At 42.4% G+C, this 25956-nt stretch overlaps 2 protein-coding genes across 3 annotated transcripts; one reads left to right on the top strand and one right to left on the bottom strand.

Annotated features, from left to right (window-relative positions):
* The first annotated feature begins 986 nt into the window (after window positions 1–986).
* Window positions 987–2856, top strand: LOC108900086 (LYR motif-containing protein 2-like). The gene is given in 5 exon segments (XM_018700927.2): window positions 987–1008; window positions 1011–1030; window positions 2036–2132; window positions 2135–2175; window positions 2516–2856. Coding segments are annotated over 5 exon segments (261 nt in total). The 3' UTR covers window positions 2597–2856.
* A 1158-nt stretch (window positions 2857–4014) lies between these two features.
* On the bottom strand, window positions 4015–23742 carry LOC108900087 (ankyrin repeat domain-containing protein 6). 2 transcript variants are annotated; one of them, XM_018700928.2, is made up of 14 exons: window positions 23279–23742; window positions 21314–21412; window positions 19706–19804; window positions 18722–18820; window positions 17298–17396; window positions 16771–16869; window positions 14772–14849; window positions 13352–13456; window positions 12751–12864; window positions 12464–12634; window positions 11796–11948; window positions 10084–10197; window positions 5374–5656; window positions 4015–4905 (listed from the first exon to the last, which is right to left on the bottom strand). In XM_018700928.2, the coding sequence occupies exons 1-14, from the start codon at window positions 23567–23569 to the stop codon at window positions 4316–4318; spliced, it is 2394 nt and encodes a 797-aa protein (XP_018556444.1). In that variant the 5' UTR covers window positions 23570–23742; the 3' UTR covers window positions 4015–4315. The 2 variants fall into 2 exon arrangements, with proteins under 2 accessions (XP_018556444.1, XP_018556445.1); XM_018700929.2 differs by having other exon boundaries at window positions 5374–5653.
* Between the last annotated feature and the right edge of the window lie 2214 nt (window positions 23743–25956).

Genomic DNA, 25956 nt, shown 5'->3' with positions numbered 1-25956 from the left:
CTAACTCTGTTTGTTTGTTTGTTTGTGTGGATGTTCTAGTCAGTGCTACGAAGATCATCAAATCATTCACCTTCAATGTGAACACATCAACAGATGTACAGAGCTGTGTTTTGTGTAAAAGAACGTCATGACCTAATATAGCATGTTGGTGTGGTCATGACTGACATTCGGAGGAACTCAAAAATGTGCCTTGGAGAGGAAAACAGTATTGCATTTCACTTCACGCCGGAATCAGCTGTTGGGGTGATGGATCAGATCAGAGGCTTTGTCAAGATTTTTAGAAGTTCAGATCTCATGTACTTTGAAGCACAGGGACTGCAGGTCCCAGTTTTGAATAAATGCCCCAGTATTACCAGTTTTTGTGGTTAAAAGACAACATATCTACTGTGCTGATCTTCCATCCATACTGTGTGACTTCTGCTGCTTCACTGTGTCTGTGAGGAGTAGGTGTTGATGAAATGTCTTTTATCACCTGTGTTTTGTAACGTGGACATATTTAAAAAAAAACACACACACACACAGATATTGGTCATATTTAAGAGATTGTTTCTTCATTGCATCCATCTGTTAAACCATGACATGAATGATCCTGACAATAAACCGTTTACAAGGCTGCTCTGTCTGTGCCTGTGCTCGCAGAAACTTGTACTACAGACACATTTGACAATCCCTGAACTATCCTATGTTTTGAATATGTTGCATTTAGACAGTATGTGTGTGTTGTGTAGATAGAGAGAGAACATTCATCATGACAGTCAGCCTTCAAGATCCTGGACCTTGTAAAAGTTGTATTATTATTATTTATTATTATTATATTATTATTATCTACCATCCGTGCTGAAAACTGCTAAAATGGCTGCCGTGAAAGGGGTCTTCAAGTTTTACCAGCGATTTCCGCAGGCTGCTATCCTCCTCCTCTCCACCAGGGGAGATAAACCAATCAGCGTGTATTAGCGGCATCACAACATCCGCCTGCTGCATCAAATATGGCGATTTCAAGGATACCACCGCGGCTCTGTCTTTGAAACAGGTAAGTTCTTGCAGCAGTAGAAGAGGACATTTGTTCCTATGTAAAAGCTGAACTGGTGGACAGACTGTAGGAGCTGTATCTGTATCATGCTGGCCGCCACAGCGTGAGAGGTTGTTTTTCAGCTGTTTTTAAGATCCAGGGCAGAGCTGTGTTTCATGTGAAGCAGCCAGCTCTCTGAGTCAGGCTGCTGGCAGCGGGAGAACTGATCAGGTTCTCGGTTCAGGGTTGACTTGATAATGCGAGACCATTAAGATAACGTTAATTTGAACATTAATAACTGTTCCGTTGTGGTGAGCCTGTGTCCACTGCAGCCTCAGATGTCTGTACCTGTCTGACGGTAGTGGAACCTGATGTGGTCCGACATTGTTGTAGTCCATCTGCCTCCAAGATGGAGGTGTTGTTCTTCTGTTCTGTTCACCACAGTTGTAAAGAGTAGTTATCTGAGTTACTGTAGCTCCACCCAGTCTGACCATGACCTCTGACCTCTCTCACTTAACTGAATGTTTTTTGTTTTTGGCTCCATTCTGAGTAAAGGCTGTTTTTGATCTGCAGGATTTTATACATCACACTGCTGCTATTGATTGTCTGATTGGAGAATTACATGAATAAGCAGGTCTGAGTGTGGATATTAAAAAAAAAAACGTCAAAACACGACAAATCTTTAATTTGCTTTTATGAAGATAAATAATGGAAGTATATGTCTATTAATGGATATGTGATGTGTATGTGTGTAGACCTCCAGGTAAAGGCTGGTGGGTTTGTATTTATCTTGCTAACTGCAGTAACTCAGGCTTAATTTCAGACACCTCCCTCCAGACTGTTGGGGAGAGTTTGTTTCCAGGCTTAATGTCAGTCTCACCAGCTGTTTTCTACCTGAGACAGACTGTGCTTGATATGAAACCACTCCCAGGAATCCTGGTCTTATCATTTAAACCCCTCACTGTCAGAAACACAGTGTTCCTCCCATCATAGAAGGATGTGTCTAAACTGCTGAGTTGTTCTCAGTTCTTACAGAGGCAGAGGGTGTTGGGGATTTACAGAAACATGCTGAGGACCATACGACAGGTACCAGACGAGGCAGACAGGAAGTACCTCGCAGACTGGCGAGAGCCGAGTTCAAGAGGAATAAGGACGCCACAAACCAGGTACAGAGATGGGAAGACTGTGTTTTTCTTTCTATCACATAGCCAGGTCATTTACTGTCCCATTGTCCTGCCATGACAGTAAAGAACTCACATCAGACATCAGAGTCAAACCCAAGCAATGAGGAGGGAGGAACTGTGAGAGCTCAGAGACAGGATCGTGTAGAGGCACAGATCTGAGGAAGACTGCACAATATTAAATGTGTTTATTAGAATATGATAAGTATTGTCAGCTGTGAGACTGTATACAGGTGTGTGTCTTTCCAAATCATATCCATATTCATGTGGATGAATAACGCTGTATAAATCGCTGCTGATGATGTTCCTCTCATTATTCTTTCAGGACGCCATTCGTATGATGATCACACAAGCTAACAACCATCTGGAGGAGCTGCAGAAGTCTCTGGCGTTGGCCAGAAGTTAATCGCTCCGAGCTGCTGGGAATCCCCACTGCGGACTCAGCTGGACTGGTTTTCAATAAAGACCACATGACGGTCTTCATTGAGAAGAGTGCTGAGGAAAGCCCTCACTGTTGTCGTCAGGGGATGGATGGATGCTATCGATCTGCAGGTACCATGATCCTGCGGCACGGTAGAGACAGTTTGTTTCCATCACCTGTGATGAACCTGAGCGGCTGACTGAACACTGATGATATTATAGGTATTAAAAAGACGAAACTACAGGCACATTAAGAACAATCTTTTTTTAATACAAAATATGTTTTCTGGCATCATCATACAGAGTGCATTATTCATATCCACAGAGTTCATGTCAAACTAACCCACATATTAGAGCAGACAGTCACTACATCACATGTACAGCAGACAGTAATACTGCAACACAACTCTGAGCTTTCTTCATGCACCCACACTGTGACTGAATTCACCTCTAATGTCAGGACTGTCCTGCCTGGCAGGGGGCATTCTGGGAGACCAGATTATAGGTAGTCAGATTGAAAGGTTTCGACACACGTCACAGCACCAGCTGGAATTTTTACATTAGCAACTTTTTAGCTTGAAGTGAAAGAAGCTCACAGGTTTGTCACGTCAGCGGAGTGTGCTGTAGCAACTGAACAAAACACACTCTCACAGTGTTTCATTATTATCAGTTCAAGTCGTCCCTTTTTGCAGTCACATTAATGTCGAGAGGATTTTGAATTTTTTAAATAAAGAAATGCAGAGGTACATCTTAAACGCTCCATTTGTCCCCCCCCCAGAGGCCGGATACTGAACTAGTCTGACCCAGGCTAAGCCAGTCTGACCTAGTCATCGTGGGTGGACCACTGTTTGCACTTCTTCTTAATTCAAAAGTCATCTTAAATTTGATTCATGTTAATACAACAGAGGACATTTGTGTGTGTATGTGTATGGGGCTGCATAGCTGCATTACCAGTCAGAATGCCCATCCTAATCAGACTAAAACAAACAAACTGTGTTCGTCAGACTCCAGCCTCCATACAAACCACAACATGCTGCAAAACAAATATTGATATTTCAACAAACCTTCACTGTGTTTTTTGTAATCCGGTCAGTTCAGCTACATTTTCATAAATAAGCAGTAGGTTGTTTCCTTTACAGTCAAACAGCTGATTCCAGCATCCAGACACCAACAACGAGCTTATTCTACTGTCATTCCTTCAGCTTCACTGTGATCCAATGAGCATCCACCGTGCACTTTCTTTTCTTCAAATCTGTGTGTGTGTGTGTGTGTGTGTGTGTGTGTGTGTGTGTGTGTGTGTGTGTGTGTGTGTGTGTGTGTGCTGGTTGATGGTGTCTGATGTGATGGATCTATCTCATAAATGGCACATTAGATCAGTCTTTTAACATCTAGCTTTAACATTTACTGGTTTGTTAACGACACAGTGAACAAGAGCTGCCTCTATTTCTACACGTATGTACACATCTCACCACATCAGCTCACTGCTCCCACGGAGACTGATGGGACAGGATCTGGATGTGGAACTTTTTAAGTCCATCAGTGAACTGAGACATGAGCCATATTCCGTTATGACACCACGCAGTGGATCCAGGCCCCACAGCACTGGCTGACTCAGTGATGTACTCGGTACAGCTGTGGTGGTCCAGGAAGAGACCATGTGACAGTCCAGATTTGTGTCAGGTCCTGGCTGTGGTATGTTTCTGTGTCAGCAGTCGTCATGTTTGTTAGTCCTGAGCATGCGCAGCTCGTCCTCCAGATAAGCGATCCTTTCGATCAGGGCGGCTCTGTCGGCCTGGGCCCTCAGATCGGCCTGCCAGCGCGCCTCCTGCACCTTCCTCTCATACCAGCGCTCCATCTGCGTCGACACCGCCTCAAAGAAGTACTGAGTCACCTCAATGGCGTGCATGTTTTCCCTCTCCTGTGCAAAGGAGGGCTCAGCGGGCTGGTCTCCAAATACCTCCAGAATCCTGACCCCTGTGTCCCCTCTGGCATTAGTCCTGGCCTGGGGACGCTTTTTATGGTGCTTCCCTCTGTCCCAGCCTCGCTCCCTGCCTCTGAGGCCAGCTTCAGTCCTGCTGCGGCGCTCTGTGGCTGGAGACAGGCTGCCGGCCCTGTGGCCCCCGCCACCACTTGCGCTGACCTCCCCCATGTCGACATCCTGCGGGTCCTGGTTCTTCCTCTGGCTGTCAGCACTGATCACTGGACGCTCCTTGGGCCGAACCACCTGGACCGATGGCAGCGGCCTCCTAGCCGCCGCAGGAGAGGTGACGTCAGTGTTATGTGCCTTCTCACCATCTGTTGGATGTTAAAAAGAGATTCAGTGAGCACATTCACTGAACAGCATTAGTCATGGCATCCTGCCAATTAGCACGCAGAATAACTCCTAACACCTGAGTGATGGTGGTGTTCTCTAGCAGCAGTTATTCCTACCAGAGTCCGATCAAAGAATCCATAAGCCTTCATCCACTGCAGAGTAAAAACTGTTGTGGTCTCACAGGGAGTAAGGTTAGTTACTTAAGTTCTTGTTTCTTTGATATTATTCTAAATGTCATAGTTGTTACTGTAAAGCAGTCTGTAACTCTGTGTCTAAACAGTGCTATATAAATAAAGTTCATTATTATCAATTCATAATAAAGAATAAGTCAAGTCTTCAGCTGAAGAAAATGTATCTAGATGTAACTTGTATTTAACTGAGGATTGAGGACCAGTAAACATTTAGGACTGTGTGTGTGTGGAGAATGAGAATGTTGGTTGGGGCTGTACCTGGAGAGCTCTCCACATGGACCACAAAGTAGTGGTTGGCTGACCCCCCCTCTGCCACACCAGGTTCCCCGCAGCTGAAGTCCAGGAGCGTAGGACTGTTGTGGAGCTCGTGTGCGGCGGGCAGCGCGGCGACGCCGGCTCCGTCGTCGGCTTCATTCAGGCCCTCGGCCGCAGAGGAGGAGCGCTGCAGCTTGGTGCCGCTGGGCTCTCCTGTGAAGCGGACCTCCATGTTCTGCAGTTTGGACAGACACCAGCTCTTCAGTTCACTGACCAGAGACGCCTGCTTAAAGAGCACAGAGGACACGACAGCACTGGATGTTACATTCACTGCCAGGAACATTAAAGTACAGTACATGTCTTATTTGTTGCACATAAAAAATCAGAGGCTGCACTGATCAAAATTTCAAGTTTCACACATGGAGCTCAGTGTTCAGGTCCAGTCTGGGCTCTGCATCAGTCAGCAGCTGTTACCAGAGAAGCAGCTCTGATACACTGCCTGCCTGACAGATGTGTTTCTCAGGAGTTGGTAGAGACCAAAGCAGAGCTCAGAGAGAGGGAGCACTGGACCCAGAGTCAACAGGTCTGTCTCACAGTGAATAGTAATGTTGCTTTAAGTCTGCTGGATGGATGGATGATCGTGTTCTCAGAACACTGTGTTGTCTCTGGGTGACCAAAACAAATCAAATTAAAGCTGCGAGCAGCGTTGAACGGGCCCTCGCACCCGGCGCCCGTCGGGGAGCGGCGACCGCGGGACCCCGGCAACCGCGGGGTCAACGCAGGTCGCAGGGCACACGCTGGCGTAACAGTTCACACTTACGAGATGTAAAAATTTTAAATAAAAGCTTTTACGCTAATTATTTTCTGTGATAATATTTTTCAGAGCTCATCATCTGTGACAGCTCTTGGCTCTCTTGACTGTAACCTCCCTGTGGCAGCTTCTCACAGACTCAATCAACTCCTCTTCCCCTCCCCCCTCAAACACAAACACAAACACACACACACACACACACACACACACACACACACACAGATACCCCCTCCCAAAAGGAGATAAAACTCAGTTTTAACTTGAGTTTAAAAGCTTTGAGCTTTGAGCAAAAGCATTTTTTTAAGTTCTGTTATTGGGTGCATATATAAATCATTTATGCTTAAACAAGGCTTATAATGAAGTTATTTGAACAGTGAATATCTCATCTGCCTAAAGTCAGGGCGAAGCCACTAACCAGCTGTAGGGATGGGTATCATTAGGATTTTATCTTTATCCATACAGACCCCTATCAGTCCAGCTCAGACTGTTACTGGTTTAAGAGAGTGAAGTTTATAGCAATTTGCAAAATTTGGAGATTAGTGACAAACTAACCAGTTAGACTACATACAGACAAGCTTTCATTTTAGCTGTTAGTAACAGTTTGCCATGAGCTTAACCAGCGTGCTGTGCTTCCTGTTAAACATGTTATGAGACTGTGGACAAGGCTGAAAATATTACTTTACTAACTACTTGCCGAACAGGCGCTTTGACAAAGAAAAGGTAAAGGCCAGCAGCTTTTACTTTTCAATGCACTTGTCGTCAACTTGAGTGGCTTATATTCAGCTGGTTCACCTCGACGCCCGTGGACCTAGTGCACTTTTCCTGTCGCCGTACACTGAGTAACACGAAAAAATCAGCTGACCCCGGTGTGAAATTTCCTAACTGATCAAAACCAAACTGTAAAGACAGCATCAATCCACGCTCAGCTTTGGTCAAGGGGAGACATATGGGAGAAGATGAGTAGAGAGATGGAAAGAAACAGAAAGGGTGATGGAGAAAGATTACATGAATTCAAAATAACCTACAATTCCTTAAAATTAATTTGAAGCCAGTTTAATTTTTTGAGCCAGCTTTGACATCTGCAGATATGAGTTTCTGAAGAGGGGCCTGCTGAGGTTAGATGTGCTGAATAATATCCATTTTCATATCAGAAAAAACACTGCATTAAACATTGTCTTAGCTCACTGAGCTGAGGTCAACAGGTAATATAACCAACCTGTGAGGTGGCTCACCCCCGTAAGATAAACACATAAATGATCCCTGATAGAACCGATAATTAAAGGCACATCAGTGACAGGGAATGCTATTAAAACTAAACTATAAACTGGTGACATTAACTGCAAAAGAAGATTTTTATTGATACATTTCAGGTAGAATTTAGTTTTCAATAAGGAAAATGCTGTAAGAAACCTGAATTTGTTGCAACAAATTTAAAATAAAAGCTTTTATGCTAATTATTTTCTGTGATAATATTTTTCAGAACTCATCATCTGTGACAGCTCATGGCTCTCTTGACTGTAACCTCCCTGTGGCAGCTTCTCACAGACTCAATCAACTCCTCTTCCCCTCCCCCCTCAAACACACACACACAGACACACACACACAGAGACCCCCTTCCAAAAACCCATCAAAGAGTAATACAATGGCTCCATCTGTAGGATAAAGTAGAGAGTCGCAACAGGAAGTTACCCCAAAATCTGAGGTTTCAAACAGGAAGTTGGGTTTCCGAACTTTGACGGGCCAGAACCGGCACACGCTTCGACCCAAACTCACAATTTTCGGAGCCAGTCTTCCAAAAATTGTCAAGGAGGGGCTGACAACATTTGAAGTGAATCTGGTCACCCGTCTAGAAACTGGACATCACACTATAAAATATGTCATTTCCTGCTATAAATAGGTGGCGCTACAACAATTGTATGAATATTGACATATGGATGTGTGCAGATAGGTACCATTAACAATCCTGTAAAGTTTGATGCAGTTTGGACAAAGTATGGCCGAAATATAGCAAAAATAAAGCAACTTCCTGTTTCGTGGCGAGTAATCGAACTTTGAGGGGCCATAACTTCCACGCCCTTCAACAAAAACTCAAAATCTGCCGCAATTTAACATCGTCTATGTCTTAAGAACATACTATTAAGTTTTGAAGTCAATCGGATAATGCGTCTAGGACTAGTTCGCGTTCAAGCGACCCCTGGAAATGGCCAAAAACACACAATTTTTTCACCTTCCGGTCAAAATAAAAATACTTTCTGTTGGGTTTAGAATATGGCTCCAAGAGACTTTTTGGTGCGTCATGGGATGTTACATATGTGTGCAGATTTTCAGATTTTTAGGCGCAACGGGCTTGAGGGGCTGTTCCGTTTAAAAATGTAGGTGGCGCTACCGAGGGCATTTTACCACGCCCATGCTCAAGACCCCTAAATTATTAAATTTTTCGCCGTGCCTGACGCGTCTGCAAATTTTGGTAAGTTTTCACACATGTTAAGGCCCTCAAAAAGCCGATCTAAGAGGCGGAAAAAGAAGAAAAAAAATAATAATAATAATAATAATAATAATAATAATAATAATAAACAGACCGAAAACAAGAGGGTCCTTGCAACTCGTTGCATGGCCCCGTTGGGCCCACGCAACTCGTTGCTCGGGCCCTAATAATAATAATAATAATAATAATAAACAGACCGAAAACAAGAGGGTCCTTGCAACTCGTTGCATGGCCCCGTTGGGCCCACGCAACTCGTTGCTCGGGCCCTAATAATAATAATAATAATAATAATAAACAGACCGAAAACAAGAGGGTCCTTGCAACTCGTTGCATGGCCCCGTTGGGCCCACGCAACTCGTTGCTCGGGCCCTAATAATAATAATAATAAACAGACCGAAAACAAGAGGGTCCTTGCAACTCGTTGCATGGCCCCGTTGGGCCCACGCAACTCGTTGCTCGGGCCCTAATAATAATAATAATAAACAGACCGAAAACAAGAGGGTCCTTGCAACTCGTTGCATGGCCCCGTTGGGCCCACGCAACTCGTTGCTCGGGCCCTAATAAAGCAGCGTTCTGCATATTTGTCCTGCTGACCACAGTCAAACCTGAAGCTGTAGTATGAACTTCTTGACGATGATGATGTTACTTTTTGACTGGCAATAGCCTGAACAGCTGCATCCATTTCATTTAGTTGTATGTGGTGATTTCAATGCTGTTTACTCAGCTTGTTAAACTACCAAAACCAATGCAAAGTAAATGCAGCTTTAAAGCAACAAAATCAAATTATTGATAACCTTAATACCTTAATAACCTTAATAACCATAATAATGAGCCGACATACACACTATCCTGGCCCTATACCTGTAAATCTACTGTGCTTAATATTTTCTAGAATTCATTCACACTCCAATAGTTGAGATCATAAAGACTTCCACAGTGCTTTACAATGGTCTAGAGTTTAGTCCAAACCATGACTGATAGTGGACATCTGGAGATACTTATCCTCTCCATTGCCACGGTAACCAAGGTCTTAGAGATAAGGATGCAGACAAAGACATAACCTTAGACAGTAGCCTGTCCCTGACTGGATCTGTCAGGGACAGGCTACTGTCTAAGTAGAGGAAAGAACAAGATACATGTGACAGTTATTAGGTAAGAACATGTGACAGTGGTATTTTTTAAATTGAAATTCACATACAGTCATTTGGCACACCCTATTATTCACTTACTTGTATTTAAACTTGTCTCATGTGGAGACACTGTGGTAACAGTGTATTGGTTCCAATAAGATCAATGCTGCCATTTTCGACATGTCAGGTCCAGTTTTCACAGCACTGAGAAACATATGAGCCCCAGAGGCTCGCTGCCCCCAGCTGTGTGTGCACAGAGACGATGGTGACCCTGGTGTTAATGTTACCTGTCTCTTCTCTGCCTCCAGTCGCTCCTGCAGGGCCCTCTGCTCGATCCTCTGCAGACACTCACTCCTCTCTGCTGACACTCTCTCTACTGTCATCTTATCAAGAGCGCAGATCTGATGGAAAAAACATCGTCATCGCTAACGATTCAGGCAACCATATACACAGATGTGTACATGTCCTACAACTTTACTGTATATTTACATACTGTCTCACACATTTTAGAGCAGACTTTCTTGTTTCATGATCTCCTCCCTGACCAAGGCCCTTCTTGCCCAGTTTCTCAGTTTCTTCTTGCATTACACAGTTGTTAAGGCCACTGAGCTCCTGAACACTCAGAGCTTTAGAAATGCTTTTAGAGCCTTGATCTGATCTATGCAAAGCTCTACAGAGAGTTTCTTGGTTTCCATGGTTTGGTTTCTGTCCAGATATGTTGTGTGATTTGTGGGACCATATATACGCAGGAGTGTGTCTTTGTAAACTATGTGACTTGATTGTGTGGACTCCAGTCATGCTCTAGACACATCTCAAGGAAAATTACAACAAACAGGAAGCGCATAGTTTAGACTTCCTCTTATTGTTACTATTACTATTATTGTTCTAATGGTCACTACTATAATTGCTATTATTGCTATTATCAATACCACTTTACATTTTTTCTCTTTGTCATTCTGGGTTACTGAGTGTAGACTGATTGGAAAAGATGGCAGGTTTATTCGATTCAATTCAATTCAATTTTATTTATATAGCGCCGAATCACAACAGAGACAGGTCCACTCTTTAAAATAGGTATTTACAGAGTGACCCAACAGATTCACCATGAGCAGCACTAGGCAACAGTGGTAAGGAAAAACTTCCTTTTTAGTCTTCACAGTCACCAGGTCTGAGGAACTCCTGTGAGACCAAAACACCAAATGAGAGAATATCTTTAAGAAGACTGCTGCTCATCCCCGACAGCAGAGTTGGAGAAGTCTGACAGGGAGCACTGAAGTTATTTAGAAGGCTCATATGGTAGATCAACACCTCAACACAGAGCATGTTTGAGTGTGTGTATTTAGTTGCATGTGTACAACACAGACCTTTGTCAGTCAGGTTCAGAGGAAACAAGTTTTTGTTCTGCTATTATAATATTTCATTTCCCATGTTGCACTCTTTGGTCCTACATAGGTCTTGTGTTGTTGTGATCTCACTGATTATGCATTCCTGCCAACATCCACTATTGTATTTTGTCAAGCAGCAGTGATGCTCACAGTACATGCATGAACGACTGCGTGCACTCTGACAGAAGCTTTTATCTGAACCATCATGTGACGGTACTGTGGGAGTATTATGTATTAGTGAGTAAACTACACAGGGAAAGAACCACTAACCTATGTAATGTTAGAACTGAGCTGTCTCTGTTCAGCAACACAGGGCTACAGTGACAAGCCTTTTGAAGATGGCAACTGAAGTATGTGTAACTCTAACACATGCTGCTTAGGTTAGTGTTTGCAGTGGAAACTACGCTACAATTTAAACTTGTAATAAAAACAAGTTTAACAAAGTTTTCTAGTATATTTATACTAAAATGTATATTTATACTGTATTTATACTGTAAATATACAGCAGGTACACCTCAGTGTTTGAGTGAAGTCTCTTAAGAAGGACAAAGTGCAGTTCATTCTGAGGGAGAGTATGAAGCAGGGAGAATGCAGTGCAGTGTGTTTGTTTGTACCTGGTGTTTGTTCTTGCGGTCCAGCTGGCCCATCTTGCTGTTCATTAGGTCTTGGACAGTGTGGATCTCAGTCTTCATCTCCTCCTTAGTGGCCTCCAGCTGGTTCTCCAGTTTACTGATGAGAGGTTCACAGCGGCAGCCATTCAGAGGAGCCTGCGACACGGTCAGACACAGTGTTTGTCATTTACTGCGGACACAACAAGGCAGCACTAGAAACAGTGTTTAGGTTAATGCACTTTATATTTTGCAGTGTTTCATTGTTGGACTGCAGAACATGACAACATATATATTATGAAGGAACTCTACCTTTACTATCCCTGGTTATATTAAACTTTTTGGGGAGGTGCTGCACAACAATGAGCAGTACTACCAGCAAGATTACTGTATATCTACCTGACTTGTCTGTTAATGTCATTAAATAAATCAAACTCTGAAACAGCAGAAACAGATTTGACAGCATGCAGTGCGGCAGATGAAACAGTGTGTAGTTAATGTGTGAGTGTTTGATCAGGCACACACTGAGAGGGGGAGCGCTCTCTGTGCAGCTGCAAACCTGTGCAGCTGTTCAGTGACAGATAAAACCCATCCACATGAAGAATGAATTTACAGAGCAGGTAACCAAGCATCTAGATGAAAAATAGCATGTTCTCTGACTCAGTTTCCAGTACCTGCATGATCTTGCCGTCCTTGCCTCGGTACAGTGTGTAAAGCTGATAGGCTTTGAAGTTGTGTGGGGGGACGGATGTGTGAGGGGAGGCTCCTCGCACTTTACTTTTCCTCTTGTGAAAGGCTTCACTGTGCCTGGTCTCTCTGCGGCGCAGGGGGTCGGACAGAAATGGCTGCAACAGCAACAGCACCTGACATTAGAAATGACTCCATCTCTTACAACTGACAATAACAGAGAGAAAGACTCGTTGTCATCCTCTGTTCAGATCTCCTGAGCAGCCTCTCAAACCTTTTCTCTCTGCCTCCTGTTCTTTCCCCTCCTGGTGTTTGACTCGGCAACTTCAGCGTGTTTGCAGGCGGCTCTGTCGCTGCTCTGACTGTCCTCTGCAGCAGAGGCACTGTCCTGCAGGAAACAGGAAGAGGGAAAGGTTTGAAACATTTAAGCACTGAAAAATCTGAAAAATGAAAATCTGAAGAAGGTTTTAAACATGTGCTTTGTGCTGCTGACTAAAAGAAGAATATAGTAGATGTTTGATTGTTGTCTAAATGTTTCCATCATTCAAATAAAGAATTAGCTAAAATCACTAACACTCCAGGAATGCTAACTCTGTGTTTAACCTTCTTTAATTCATGCTATACAGCCAAACTGTGTCCCTCTATTTTAAATCCCAGAGAAGGTTATGCTAAATTCTGGGGGAAAATGATGTACAAGACATACACCTGAAATATGTCCATGTGATGGTGCAGCCATTAAAATCCTACAAATTTCACTCAGTGGCAACAACAGTATGTCAGACAGATGTTGTTTCCAACCATAACACTCATTTGTGCTGTTTAAATTCAGAATACAATCATTTACAGCCACTTTAACACCACAGTCCAGTTTTTACCTTACAGGGCAGCATCTCATCTCTGGGCACCGATTGAGCTCGGCCCTCTGCCTTCAGCTTGTCCCTCCTCTTCCTCACACTCCTGCCTCGCACAAAGCTCTGCACCTGAACACACACACACACACACACACACACACACACACACACACACACACACACACACGGGGCAGAAAATGGCTGGAATCACAACTGCAATCATAATGCATGATTAGTAAATAAGAGGAGAGTATTAATACTGAGGATAAAGATTCATTAAATAAATAACTCTGCTTCACTGTCCAGGTTTTACTGGTTTTAAGAGAAGGGACCTGCATTTTGAAATGATTTGTTGGAACTGTTTCTGTCTGGATTTGATGTCCCCACACCGTTAAAATGATTGTGTGTGTGGTCCTTTTCATAGTAGGACACAGGTGTAACTGATAACATCAAGAACAACTACAGTCATGTGAAAAAGAAACAACACCTTTAAATTCTATGGTTTTATGTGTCAGGACATAATGAAAAAGCATCTGGTGCTTAGCAGGTCTTAAAATGAGGTAAATATAACCTCAGATGAACAACAACACATGATATATTACACTGTGATTATTATTAATTTACAAAAACTAGGCCAAAACGCAGAAGCAGAGAACTCAAGAGAAATTGGAAAAAACTCCACAAGCTACAACTCAGACTCTACAGGCCTCAGTTAGCATGTTAAATGTTAAAATTCATGATACAATAAGAAAAAGGTTTGTTTGGAAGGGTTGCCAGGACGGAGCTTCTTCTCCCTAAAAAGAACATGGCAACACGACTTAGGTTTGAAAAGTTGCATCTTAACAAACCATGGGTCATGCAACAGGACAATGATCCCAGCACACCAGGAAATCTACAACAGAAAAAGAAAAGAATAAAGGTGCAGTGGCCCAGCCCAGACCTGAACCCGACTGAAATGCTGTGGTGGGACCTTAAGAGAGCTGTGCATAAACAATTGCTCGCAAACCTCAATGAACTGAAGCAAGACTGTAGAGAAGAGTGTTCTAAGATTCATCCACAATGACGTGAGAGACTGATAAAGTCATACAGAAAACCATTACTTCAGGTTATTGCTGCTAAAGGTGGTTCTACAAGCTACTGAATCATGGGGTGTACTTCATTTGCCACACATGGCCTCATTTTTGTTAAATTAACAATGACACAGTTATGTGTTGTGTGTTGTTTTACACCTCAGGTTAGATTGAAATAATTTTAAGACCTGGTCAGGACCTGATGCATAAAACCACAGAATTCAAAGAGGGTGTACTCTCTCTTTCACATGACTGTAGATTCCATACAGGCGCGTTGCATCACTAAACATCACTAAAATGTCTGTATGAGTGAATCTGTTTGAGTTCTGTTCACAGCTGCCTGTGCTGGTCAGACTGGGAGTTAGTGGTTTCACCTGGGGAGCTTTGGTTAGGAGAAGAGCCACCTCTGGGTTGTTATGTTCTCTGGCCTGGTCCAAAGCGGTTTCACCTGCCTGCACAGACACAGTCAAAAGAGACAGAACACAACTCAGAGGAATTACAGTGAACTCTAAAACACTGGCAGAGATTTGGAACAATTAAAGACAGGCCTTTATTCCTAACTCCAGGTAAAGCAAACTCAACACCTCCCTCATGCTTAGAGCAAAGTGGAAGCTATTGGATCCAATTAGTGAATGAAAACAGAGAGTAGTGAGTGTGAGTGTGACATGGCTGTGTTGTACTGATGGAAACAGGGCTGTGGGAATGTACATGAGTCATTACAGTACAGGTACTGGTGGTTTTACCCACTCTTAATTAGCAACAGGCCTGTATCTATTCTATTTTCTGAGACTCAGTTTTTATTTGACACATTTTTGTTCATTTATGGTCAAACTACAACAGGCAAGACTTGTGTAAGTAAACCCGTGTGACCAGTCTTAAGTCATGATGTGACCGTCTGCCTGACAGAGAGCGACAAAGTATAATCTTCTTCATCAGAGCGGCCAAGTTAACACATGAGTATATTGCAGATTACTAACATCAAATTAGAGGATTTCTGCCTTTTCAAATGATTTCACATTTTCAAACAGCACTGTGTAATGCAGTCTGGTGTATGAGGTGAAACTGGGATCACATTCCATCACACTAAAAACAGGATCTGAGAGGCTGGAGGTAAACTTTGAAACACTAAACTTTAATTTTGGGATCTCCAAACCAGTTTTAGTTCCATGGGCATAAAAACATGGGAGTAAAACATTTCACATGGGAGTTTGACCATCCAAAATTCATGTGTTGGAGAAGGCTTATGAGTGTGTCCCCCGAGGCACCCTGTAAGGGGTACTGTGAGAGTATGCCTTTCCACGGCTGCTAAGGAGAGCTATCCAGTCCTTGAATAACCAAAGTGAGGGCTGTGTCGACATCCTCAGCACAAAGAAAACACATTTTCAGTGGACTCTGCCAAGGTTGCCCCTTGTCTCTGATCCTGTTTGTGATGTTCATGGACAGGATCTGAAGACACAGCAAAGGTGAGGAGAGTGTCTGCTTTGGAACCGCAGAGTGCAGACGATGTGGCTCTGTAGGCTTCTTTGCACCAGGACCTATAGCACACATTGGGGTGGTTCGCAGCCGAGCGCAAAGCAGTAATTGAGTTTGCATCAAAATGAAAAAAAAGGTGAATTAACACTTGTTTCCATTCAGCTGGTTCATCAAGGTGAAGAGCTGGTGGTGCTAATTTTCCCACTGCAGAGGAAGAGGGTTGATGGAACCCTCTGTTTCATGTATTCATTTGAAGAATGTTACAGTCTTCTCATCACTCTTCACTCATCTGTTCTGGTCTGCTGCTGGTTTCTGTCTCTTCAGTGGGTCTTTAAGTTGCATGCTTTACGTACAGTATGATTCATTTCCTAAGTTTGTTTCTATTGCACTTCTGGGATATCACTTCTATCAATACAATTTTATCATTCCAAATTACAATATCGATCCACTTCGGCCAAGTACATTTTGTTTTCTTTTGAATTCCAGTGTTTCCACTCTTGTTTTTCTTATGCAGAAATTGAAAATGAGCATAAAAACAGGTGGATGGAAAGTTGCCTGGTGTGGAATCTGAACTCTGAGGGGAGCAAGTTTCAAAACTTTGAACACAAATTTGTAAGTTTTCAGTTTTAAAACAGCTTTTTGATGCTTTCAAAATGTACTTTCAGTCTTTCATGCCCCATTTTTAATGGTATGAAATGTGATTCTAATTTCACCTCATACTGGTGCAGCCTCAGATAGACAACAGGAAGCTGGAACAGCAAGCTGCTCTAAGAATCCCTCAAGAGGAGACCAGTAATACAACAGAAATGTGCGCTGACTTGAAAATGAAGAAAGGCAAAGTGAGTGCACAAACATTTCCTCTGAGCTTTAATGAGGTAGAAAGAGGCCGCGGGCGCTCACATTGTTGCAGATGCGGCTGTCTCCTCCTGCCTCCAGCAGCAGACGTACTGTTTTCTTATGATTCAAAGCAGCTGCCACATGTAGCGGTGTGTCCCCAGCCTGCAGACACATACATGTACACACACACACACACACACACACAAGAGATGGTGGTGTGAGAATGAATCCTTTATCTATTTATAACTCCAAGATATGCAAGGCTTGTACGAACACTTCCATCTCATACATTAACCAGAGTCACGTGTGCAGAGAGTCAAACATAATGCCAAACCAAATAAATGACACAATCAAACTGGATGATTCACAACTCATGAGAACAAGTCAGATAAAACAAACATACTTTCAAAATGTGATTTCTCACATACTGTGTATTTACAAGTAAAAGTCGACTTTACCTTCCTCAGATCACACTGGCAAATGAAGTCAAAAATACACCTTTACAAACAATATATAATGATACATGATAATATTAGCAAAAGACTGTAAGTATTGCACAGGACTGTACTTCTATCCCATCACTATCTCACCAGGTTCTTCTCTGAAACAGAGCAAAAGGCTCCCAGTAGGATGCGGATCACAGCTACATGGTTGTAGCGGGCAGCCACATGCAGACATGTATCGCCAACCTAGAGTAAAATATTTAGAGATTAGCCAGTTTTCAATAATGTCATTTCGATTTGAAGCATTCAGTTATATTCAAAAGATGTGTCATAGCAGAACGAGGAACTGTGGGGGACATGAAATTTTTACAGGCTGGATTCGGCATACTTTAAAAGTATGTGAAGATATTTTTTCCAAAATGAACTTGTATCACACTGGTATAAAAATCAACATTTGTATGAAAAATGGGGGAAGCGAGGAATACCAAACCAAAACTAGTCATGGCTTTTTAGAATCAGAACCATGTCACTTCATTGTTAATATTTGATTAATACACTGAATCTTATCAAGGGTCTCCCATGAAAGGGAGAAATATTAGAAATTCTCCTCCCTCCCCATGATGGGCAAACTAGTGTACATGTTTAAATGATCAATATCAACTCCACATTTAATACCATTAGTGAGGAGGAAAATATGCTCAGCATGTTTGTCAGACCTCAAGGATACATACAGTGACGTCTTTTAGCCAAACTGAATGTAAGCACAACTTCACTTGGTACCTTTGAATTTTTCATGAGTTTAACATGGGCGTAACATTCACACCTCAACAAGGCAACAGCAACAATGCTTTTAAATCAACATCACACAGAAGAACACATTTTGGCTATTGGACTGGTACTGGTAGTGTCAGCTGTATATCTGCCACAAAGTAATGATGTGGAGCCTCTAATTATCTGTGAAATGATTAAATGTTAGGGACAGACTGGTATTATATTACTATGTTATAATATTACATATGTTACTCAGTTTCAGTAGCATTGCTGACTACAGTCTGGTTTACTAGATTGTAATTCACTGCAGATTGAACAAGAGAACAACAAACACAAACAGTGTGTGCAGGGGGAAGTCATCTGCAGATATGATATGAGAAGCCATGCAAACAGATAAGTGGACCCTAGGTAGTGGTGTATATTCCTAAGAGAAGGGCCCCAGTACTGATCTTTGGGGTCAGCCTGTGGGGAGAGACTGGGATAAGGACATGTGTCCTTGCAACACACTGAAGGAGCTCCCAGTGAGACCGGATGCAAACCAAGAAAGCATTGTGTTGAGGACAGAGCTGCAGCTCTAGCTGCCCTTAGAACTTCTGTCACCCACAACAGAGGCATTTCAGTGGAGCGGCTCTTCAACCACGTCAACCTAGCAAGTAAACCACTAGAACATAAGCTACCACTTGTTTTAACCTTGATCTCTTTTGATTAAGGTGATCACACTGAAAAGCACTAGTTTTCTGAAAATGATAAAGTGATGTTTAAATGTGCTACATTTAAGACCAACAGGAGACAGGACTTACATGGTTCTTGCTGTCAGGCCTGGAACCTCCCAGGAGTAGAACCTTAGAACTCTGAGTATGACCATTCTGACAGGCGAGGTGGAGAGCTGTGTTCCCGGCCTGTATAAGAACGAGGAAAGAGTCAGAGTGTCAGCATTTATTAGTGCTTTTATCATCTCATTCAGATTTACTGTGTATTGATGTTTTGACAGCAGTCTTCATGTAACCATGCTAATGCTGCTGTTTTCATGTGTGTCTACAGATGAATTTACAGTATGGACACATAAAAAGAGTTCATCCTGAAGAGAAACCTTGAATAGAGCTGACAGTTTTTATCTCTAGCTGTCTGTGACATGATATACCTTTTCAGTGTTAATTAACTTTTAAACTGAAAATAAGTATATCCTGACAGGTCAGGTATAATCTAAGTCTCACTTGTTTAAGATGCAAGTCACTGAGTTCATTTAATCTTTTCCAGTCAAAACACCAATATATTTTTCCAGAGCTTTCAGCTGCATCTCAAGGTCTCCATCACTGGATGGAATTTGCTCAGAAGTGGATGGTGTGATGATGATGGAGATCAAATGAATTCTGCTATTGGAAATCAGATTCAATAACTATTAAAGTTCTCTCTCCTCTTTGGAGGAACTCTTCGACCCTGAGTGGACCTCAAAAAGAAAGAATGACTTTTTGTGAATTAATTCAAATTTTCATTTGTAAGAGGAAGAATGTCTTTACATCCGTTATATCATCATTGCTTTAAATGGCTTGATCTGGATAGTTTTGGCTGTGTGGTACAGTTGCTTTATTTCAGAATACTTAATTTTCAAGTTTTCAAATGCAATATGCAATATTCCCACTACAACTGCTTTATTTTGTGATTAATTTCTCTTACATAGGAAGTACTGAATGACATCTGAAGGAAGGATTATGGGAATAAAGCTTCAAGCAAACACATTTAATCAATGCTGTGGTCCAGATTGAGGAACTGCAACGAGTAATAACCTTGTTTTTTGCATGAACGTTGGCTCCAGCTTTCACCAGCAGTTTGACAGACTGGCTGAAGCCATGCCAGGACACTTCATGGAGAGCAGTGTTGCCATCCTGACAGGACAGAAGACAAAAGTCACATTAACAACTGTAACGATATCGTCAATTTCACAGTATCACAATAACAAAAGTGTCTTGATACCATTGTGGACCTGGTCAGTAACAAAAGGTAGGTCTTCTGGACAAAACTGTATGTTACAGCCACGAGTATAGTGAAGGGAAATGAGAAGATGAGACAATGACCACCATGCGTAGACAGCTACATATACATTTAGTAGATGCTTTTATCCAAAGTGACATATCAGTGAGGGAGAACACTAAAGCTTCAGTGCAGTAGGAGACCTTAAAGTAAGCATTACGTAGTAAATCTGTTAAAGATGTGCACCAAATGTACATACTAAGTGTTCGTTTGGAATGTTAGGGTGTTAGAGGTGTTGGGAGAGGAGATGCTCTCAGAAGAGTCCTCAAGAGATTCTTGAAGAAAGAGAGGGATGTTCCTGCTCTGGTAGTATTTGGGAGTTTGTTCGACAAACAAGAACAGTTTGGAGTGAGAATGCTTTGTGTGCAGAGATGGCTGCCTTTGGAGGAACACAGTGGCTGAGAAGGAGCATAAGCCTGTGTGATTGAGTTCAAGTAGATGAGGATCATCAAAGACCAAGCGTGTGCTGTATTTTGGACCATTTGTAAAGGCTTCACTGTTCCCCTCTGGAGAGACATTGACGGATTCAAGCACTGAATCCTGAAATGATTGATTCAAGTGTTGTTGCTGACCATGTTCATCCCTTCCTGACCACAGTTTACTATCTTCTAATGGTGACTTCCAGCAGGATAATGCTAAATGGTAAATGGACTGTACTTATATAACACTTTTCTAGTCGGATTGACCACTCAATGTGCTTCACACTATGTCACATTCACCCATTCACACACAAATTCATACACCGATGCAATTTGGGGTTCAGTATCTTGCCCAAGATACTTCGGCATGCGGACTGGAGGAGCCGGGGATCAAACCATGTCACAAAGCAAAAACCTCAAACTGGTTTCATGAACATGACAGTGAGTTCAGTGAACTTCAGTGACCTCTGATCTGTATCCAGGAGAACACCTTTGGGATGTGGTAGAACAGGAGGTTGGCAGCATGAGAAATGATGTGATGCAGTCATGACAACATGGAGCAGAATCTCAGAGGAAAGTTTCCAACATCTGGAGGAATCCAGAGCAAAGAGAGGAACTACCCAGTGTTACTGTGTGGTTCCTAATTACATGTACTATTAATATACTAAAACCCAACAAGAATAGAGGCTAAAACCTCAGTGTTTATGAATGTAATCCCTCTAGGTCTAGTGAAGAATGTGAAAAAGCCATCTCTCTTTCCACTGTGCCTCAAAGTACACAACTCTTTTAATGGGGCAATGAGGTTATGCAGATTACAGACAGACTGGTTTCTCTATGATCATCAGATGGCTTATGATGGCTTTGAAATCCCCCCTGTTCTAATTGACTGTACCATTAGCTTCTCTGTGTGTGTGTGTGTGTGTGTTTCTGTCTTTTGAACTGCACCTTGTCCTGTCTGTCCAGTGCACACCCTTCCTGGATGAGAGCGCTGATAACGTCGCTGTTTCCCACCACAGCAGCCCGGTGTAACGCTGTCTGCTCCCCCTGCCAACAGAAACACAAATATACAACACTGACTGACAATACATGACAACATCTGGCAGCTGGCAACTCGACAAGAAAACAAGCCACAGAGAAAAACTATTCCATCACCTAAAAATCTCCAACATAGTTATATATATATTATATTGTTACTTTACAGTGCTCTTGTTGCCATAAACATTCATAAAATCATTCATTAAACAAAAAAAAAAAAAAGATTTCAAAACTGTATTTTAGTTGTAGTTTAGTTTGTAGTTAGAAAATGCTCTCATAAAGAAATAGCTTGGTTATTGGGGATTTTGGTTTTTATTTCTGCCTCCTCTGAGTGGAACAAACACATGGATAGATGTCTTCTGTATAACACTGAAAGCACTTAATGAAATTAGCCTAGCTAATTAGAGTGACCCAGCTAGAGGGACCGTGTTATAGTGGAACCAAACACTGCTCAAAAGAAACACACCCTTCAACTTTTCCACAGATGGATAGCTGGTCTGCATGCCCTAATTTACATATTCACTAAGTCTCCATCTCTAATTAACAAATAGTTCAACTTTTGGCAAATACACTTACTTCCCTTTTCTCAGGGTGAGATGAGAATACTAATATCAATCTCATGTCTGTGTGTAGAGTACACAGTTGGAGTTAGGATGTGGTTCACCTAGCTTAGCATAAAGACTGAAAGCAGAAGGAAGGTGTCCAACACCTCTCAACAAGATCAATAATTAACACAGATCATGTTTTTAATGTTTTAATGGTTTTAGGAGGAATTATTGCAACCACAGTGAAAAGAAAAAGTATGTGAAACATTTCTTCCAAACTGGAAGAATTCAAAACAAAAGACTGGCAGCCTGTGCTCTAACCAGACACACTGCTCAGATGGATAAACAGAGCATGTAACTCCCCCTAAAATCACACTGTTTTCACATTTTTGTTTGTGTGCAGAACTTGAGACAGGCTGCTTCTGTCTGCCTCCAGTCGTCTAAGCTGAGATAACCACATCCCGACTATAAAGGGAATACATGTATCTTCCAAAATTTGAAACCATTGATTATTTGGGTTTTATTCATAGTGTGAATCAAACTTCTACTTTTATGTCTGTGCATGTGACCAGTACAATTAGCCAACTTTAGCTTAATTGCTGAATGTTCAGGGGACCAACAGTGGGCCTGCTCAAAGGCAATGCAACTGAACACAATTCGAAAGTCTCAAGTTTTACAGTTAACAACTAAATAATGTATTCACCCTGGAGCATCATGGTGGAAACAGTAGAGCCAGACAATATGATCACAGAACACTGTCAGCTAGCTACAAAGTCAGAGCAGCTAGTTCATCCTATGATCAGTCACTGGACTAAATGAAGTTAATTTTATAGTTGGTACCAAATTCTCCCAAAACAAACTATCCCTTTATATACTGACAGGTTGTAAGCTTTAATAATCATAGCACATATCCCAAATCTAAGCAGAGTTATTACTGACTCAGCAGTAATGGTGTTATATGATTCCAATGTAGTTATACAAACCACAGCAGTTCATCTCAAATAGCTCTATTTGCTGTTAAGAGTCCAGTGTGGTCTGTATAACCCTGTGAAAACCCCAGGAAAAAAGTTCAGTTCACATTTATACTGAGCCATGAATGGAATCCCTGCACACAGAGCAGATTAGTGGTGAATGACAGTAAGACAGGTTTGACATGAGAAATGATTTCCATGAGCGAAAGAGGAGAGGCAGAGGGGACAGGAGGAGGAGAGGGTCATTCCAAGCTAGATAAGAGCCGAGCCAGGCTCAGCAGCAGCAGCAGTGTTGATGAGGGAAGGAAGGGTGGGGGGAACAGACTTCCACTGGCTCAGTAGGAGCAGGTTTGGCTAACCTCCTTCACTCTCCCTGATCCTCCAGGCTCTTTCCCAGCCCTCCTCCACTGTCTTCTCCCCTCCTGTTCCTCCTCCTCCTCCTCCTCCTGCCTCAGTCTGCACCTCCTGCTCCCTCCAGTCCTGGAGGATGAACTGCAGCCTGTTGCGGAGCTCACTGACCACAGAGAGTGAATTTGGCAGTGCCAGAGACCGGGGTTATCATTATCTGTGAGGAAGGGGGACTTGCATTCTGGGGGCAAGCCCACGAGCGGAAAGTCCATAGAGTCCCATTCAAGGCCACTAGAGGTCATTAGACTACTGTTGTGTTTGTGTTAAAACAAAGAAATCAAAGTCTAAAAAATCATTATTACAACTTAACAGAAAGCAAAAAGAGAAGCAGTTGCTGGTAACCATCACTCAGCACTGCAGTGCCAGTTGGAGGTGGATGAAGAGTGGAAACATGGCCGACGCAGCGGGCAGACAGACGAATCTACTCACATCATCTTGGATGTCCAGGTCACAGCCAGCTTTGAGCAGGATACGCACAACCTCAATGTGGCCTTTGTAGGCAGCCAAGTGCAGCGGGCCTCTGCCATACTGTGGACACAAAACACACCAACAACATAAGCACACAAACTTCCCCACAACAGCAGATAAATCTGACACCAGGTCACAGTCCAGTGGGTCAGATACTGCTGCAGTGTTAGTAATAGATGGAGGCACGACTGAAGAGTACAACACATCTCAGTAATGAGTCAACTGAAAACAAATGATGCCTTAATCCATGGTTTACCAGAATAGAACACAATCTGCACAGCTGTTCATGTCAGCTGGGGATGAGAGGATGAGTTCTGAGTCCTGCCAATAAAAGGAACTGTGGTTGGGCACTGAAGCAAAACACTTACTTAACTATGGGGACGTTAAAAGGATCTGTTCACCTCAAATTACAAAAACTCACAAGCATTTCTTTTGCTGTTAAATTTAATGTCATTTTTCAATTTCCAGTACGAGCACCACAAACAAAATCCTATTAAACTCCACTGTGCGGGGGTGGAGGCAGAAATCCTAAAAGAGTCTTCAGACTGGCCCTAAAACTTGACTAAAGTGTTAGAAAATAAGGACTACAGTTATGTCTGCAATTGAAACAGTGAACATTCAGATAACTGGTTAAATGCCATACAATTATGGTTGTGCTGTTTTTATCTCTTACATCACTGTAAACTGACTATCTGTGGATTTTGAACTGTTGAAAATATCAACTGACTATCTGGGAGATGATCATTTTTCACTATTTGGGAGAGGAAGGAAATCTATTTTTGTAACTGACACTGTGATAATTGAAAACGTAACAGCTGGAACATGCCATGCTCTGTATTTTACCACAGAGAGTGAGATGACATAAGAATACATCCTGATATTCTGACCACAAGAGACAGAGCAGGATGTCAGCAGCCAGGTAAACATTCCAAATTCAAACACCAGGCAATCTCTTCTCATCTGTAATTATACTCAGTTTATACAGTTTAATTACACATCAAGCACGTTTCCCACACAAACCACATTCCACCTCAGGTATTATCTCTGGCGTTTGGAAGTTTGTGCTTTATTTGGGAGTGGCTCGGCTCTGCTCTGCATTCATGTGCTCCTCAGATTGAGTTACACTAGGCTTGGCTTGGAAGGAAGCCACCCACCAGGCTCAGGTAAACAGCAGGCCTCAAGCTAGCAGGGACTGGCTGACGGTCGTGTGTGTGTGTGTGTGTGTGTGTGTGTGTGTGTGTGTGTGTGTCTCAGTGTGTTGGTTCTGCAGTGCATGTAAAAGAACTCAGTAACTGCTGTTACTGTGTCTCAGTCGTCTTCTCTCCTCCAAGTTCTATGTCCACTGGGGTGCACCCTCGTCTTTTTATGAAAGAACCGGTTTGTCTTTTGTCCTGGTGATTCAAACAGGAGAGTGTCCAACTGCTGGTCACCCAACACTGTCTATGCAGACAATGGACAGGCTTGTTATTTCTCTGGATGCTAGAAAAAGTGTTTCCACTTCCAAACTGCACAGAGTAGTAAACAAATTTACAGCCAAAAAATGCTATTAACACCAAAGGGTAGCACTGCAACTATTCTGCTCCTGACTGTGTGAAACAAGACAACATTTTTCAACAACACAGTCATATTTTCACAACCACACAAACAAGCTCACTGAATCAGACTTGTGATTTGTCAATTTTAGCAGATCACAGATACAATGGTATCAGCAGACAGGATACATTACACTTTAACTGTATCAAAAAGCAAATAAATGAAATGACTCTTAATCAGTACTTTGTAGAAGCTCCTTTGGCAGCAGTTACTGCTTCAGTCTTCTTGGGTAAGTGAAAATGAGTGTGAATTACTATGTTTAAACAGCAATAATCATTAGAGAAGCAAACATTCAATTAGCAGCTTCTCATTTTAGCCAGCGCTGAGCCTAAAATGACAAATGTCATATCAGCTGATCAGCTGTATCTAATTAATGTTCATTCTGATGACAGGCTTAAGGTAAACTTGGTCATTGTCAGTGGGTGTGCTCTCAGTTAAGGTTAGGGTTAGGGTCCGTTTGTGTAACAACACTGTAAAAGCACGACTCAGCTGAACGTTTCCTTAGTTACAACAGATCCATCAGAGTGAGATGTCTTCTGTCAAGCTAATGTCTCATGCCTCTTTTCTA

This window comes from Lates calcarifer, unplaced genomic scaffold (assembly GCF_001640805.2).
Source record: "Lates calcarifer isolate ASB-BC8 unplaced genomic scaffold, TLL_Latcal_v3 _unitig_450_quiver_2000, whole genome shotgun sequence".
Taxonomy (NCBI): domain Eukaryota; kingdom Metazoa; phylum Chordata; class Actinopteri; family Centropomidae; genus Lates; species Lates calcarifer.
The sequence above is the reverse complement of the archived record's forward strand: the minus strand, read 5'-3'. Positions and strand labels throughout refer to the sequence as shown.

Bases quoted from the DNA above. Each gene is read 5' to 3' on its own strand.
- LOC108900087 (XM_018700928.2), bottom strand. From the start codon at position 23,569: ATGACCTCTAGTGGCCTTGAATGGGACTCTATGGACTTTCCGCTCGTG. The intron at 21,413-23,278 runs GTTAGCCAAACC...TTCTGTTGGCAG, and splicing joins GATCAGGGAGAGTGAAGGAG to GGGGAGCAGACAGCGTTACA. The intron at 17,397-18,721 runs GTAAGTCCTGTC...ATTTTACTCTAG, and splicing joins GGCCTGACAGCAAGAACCAT to GTTGGCGATACATGTCTGCA.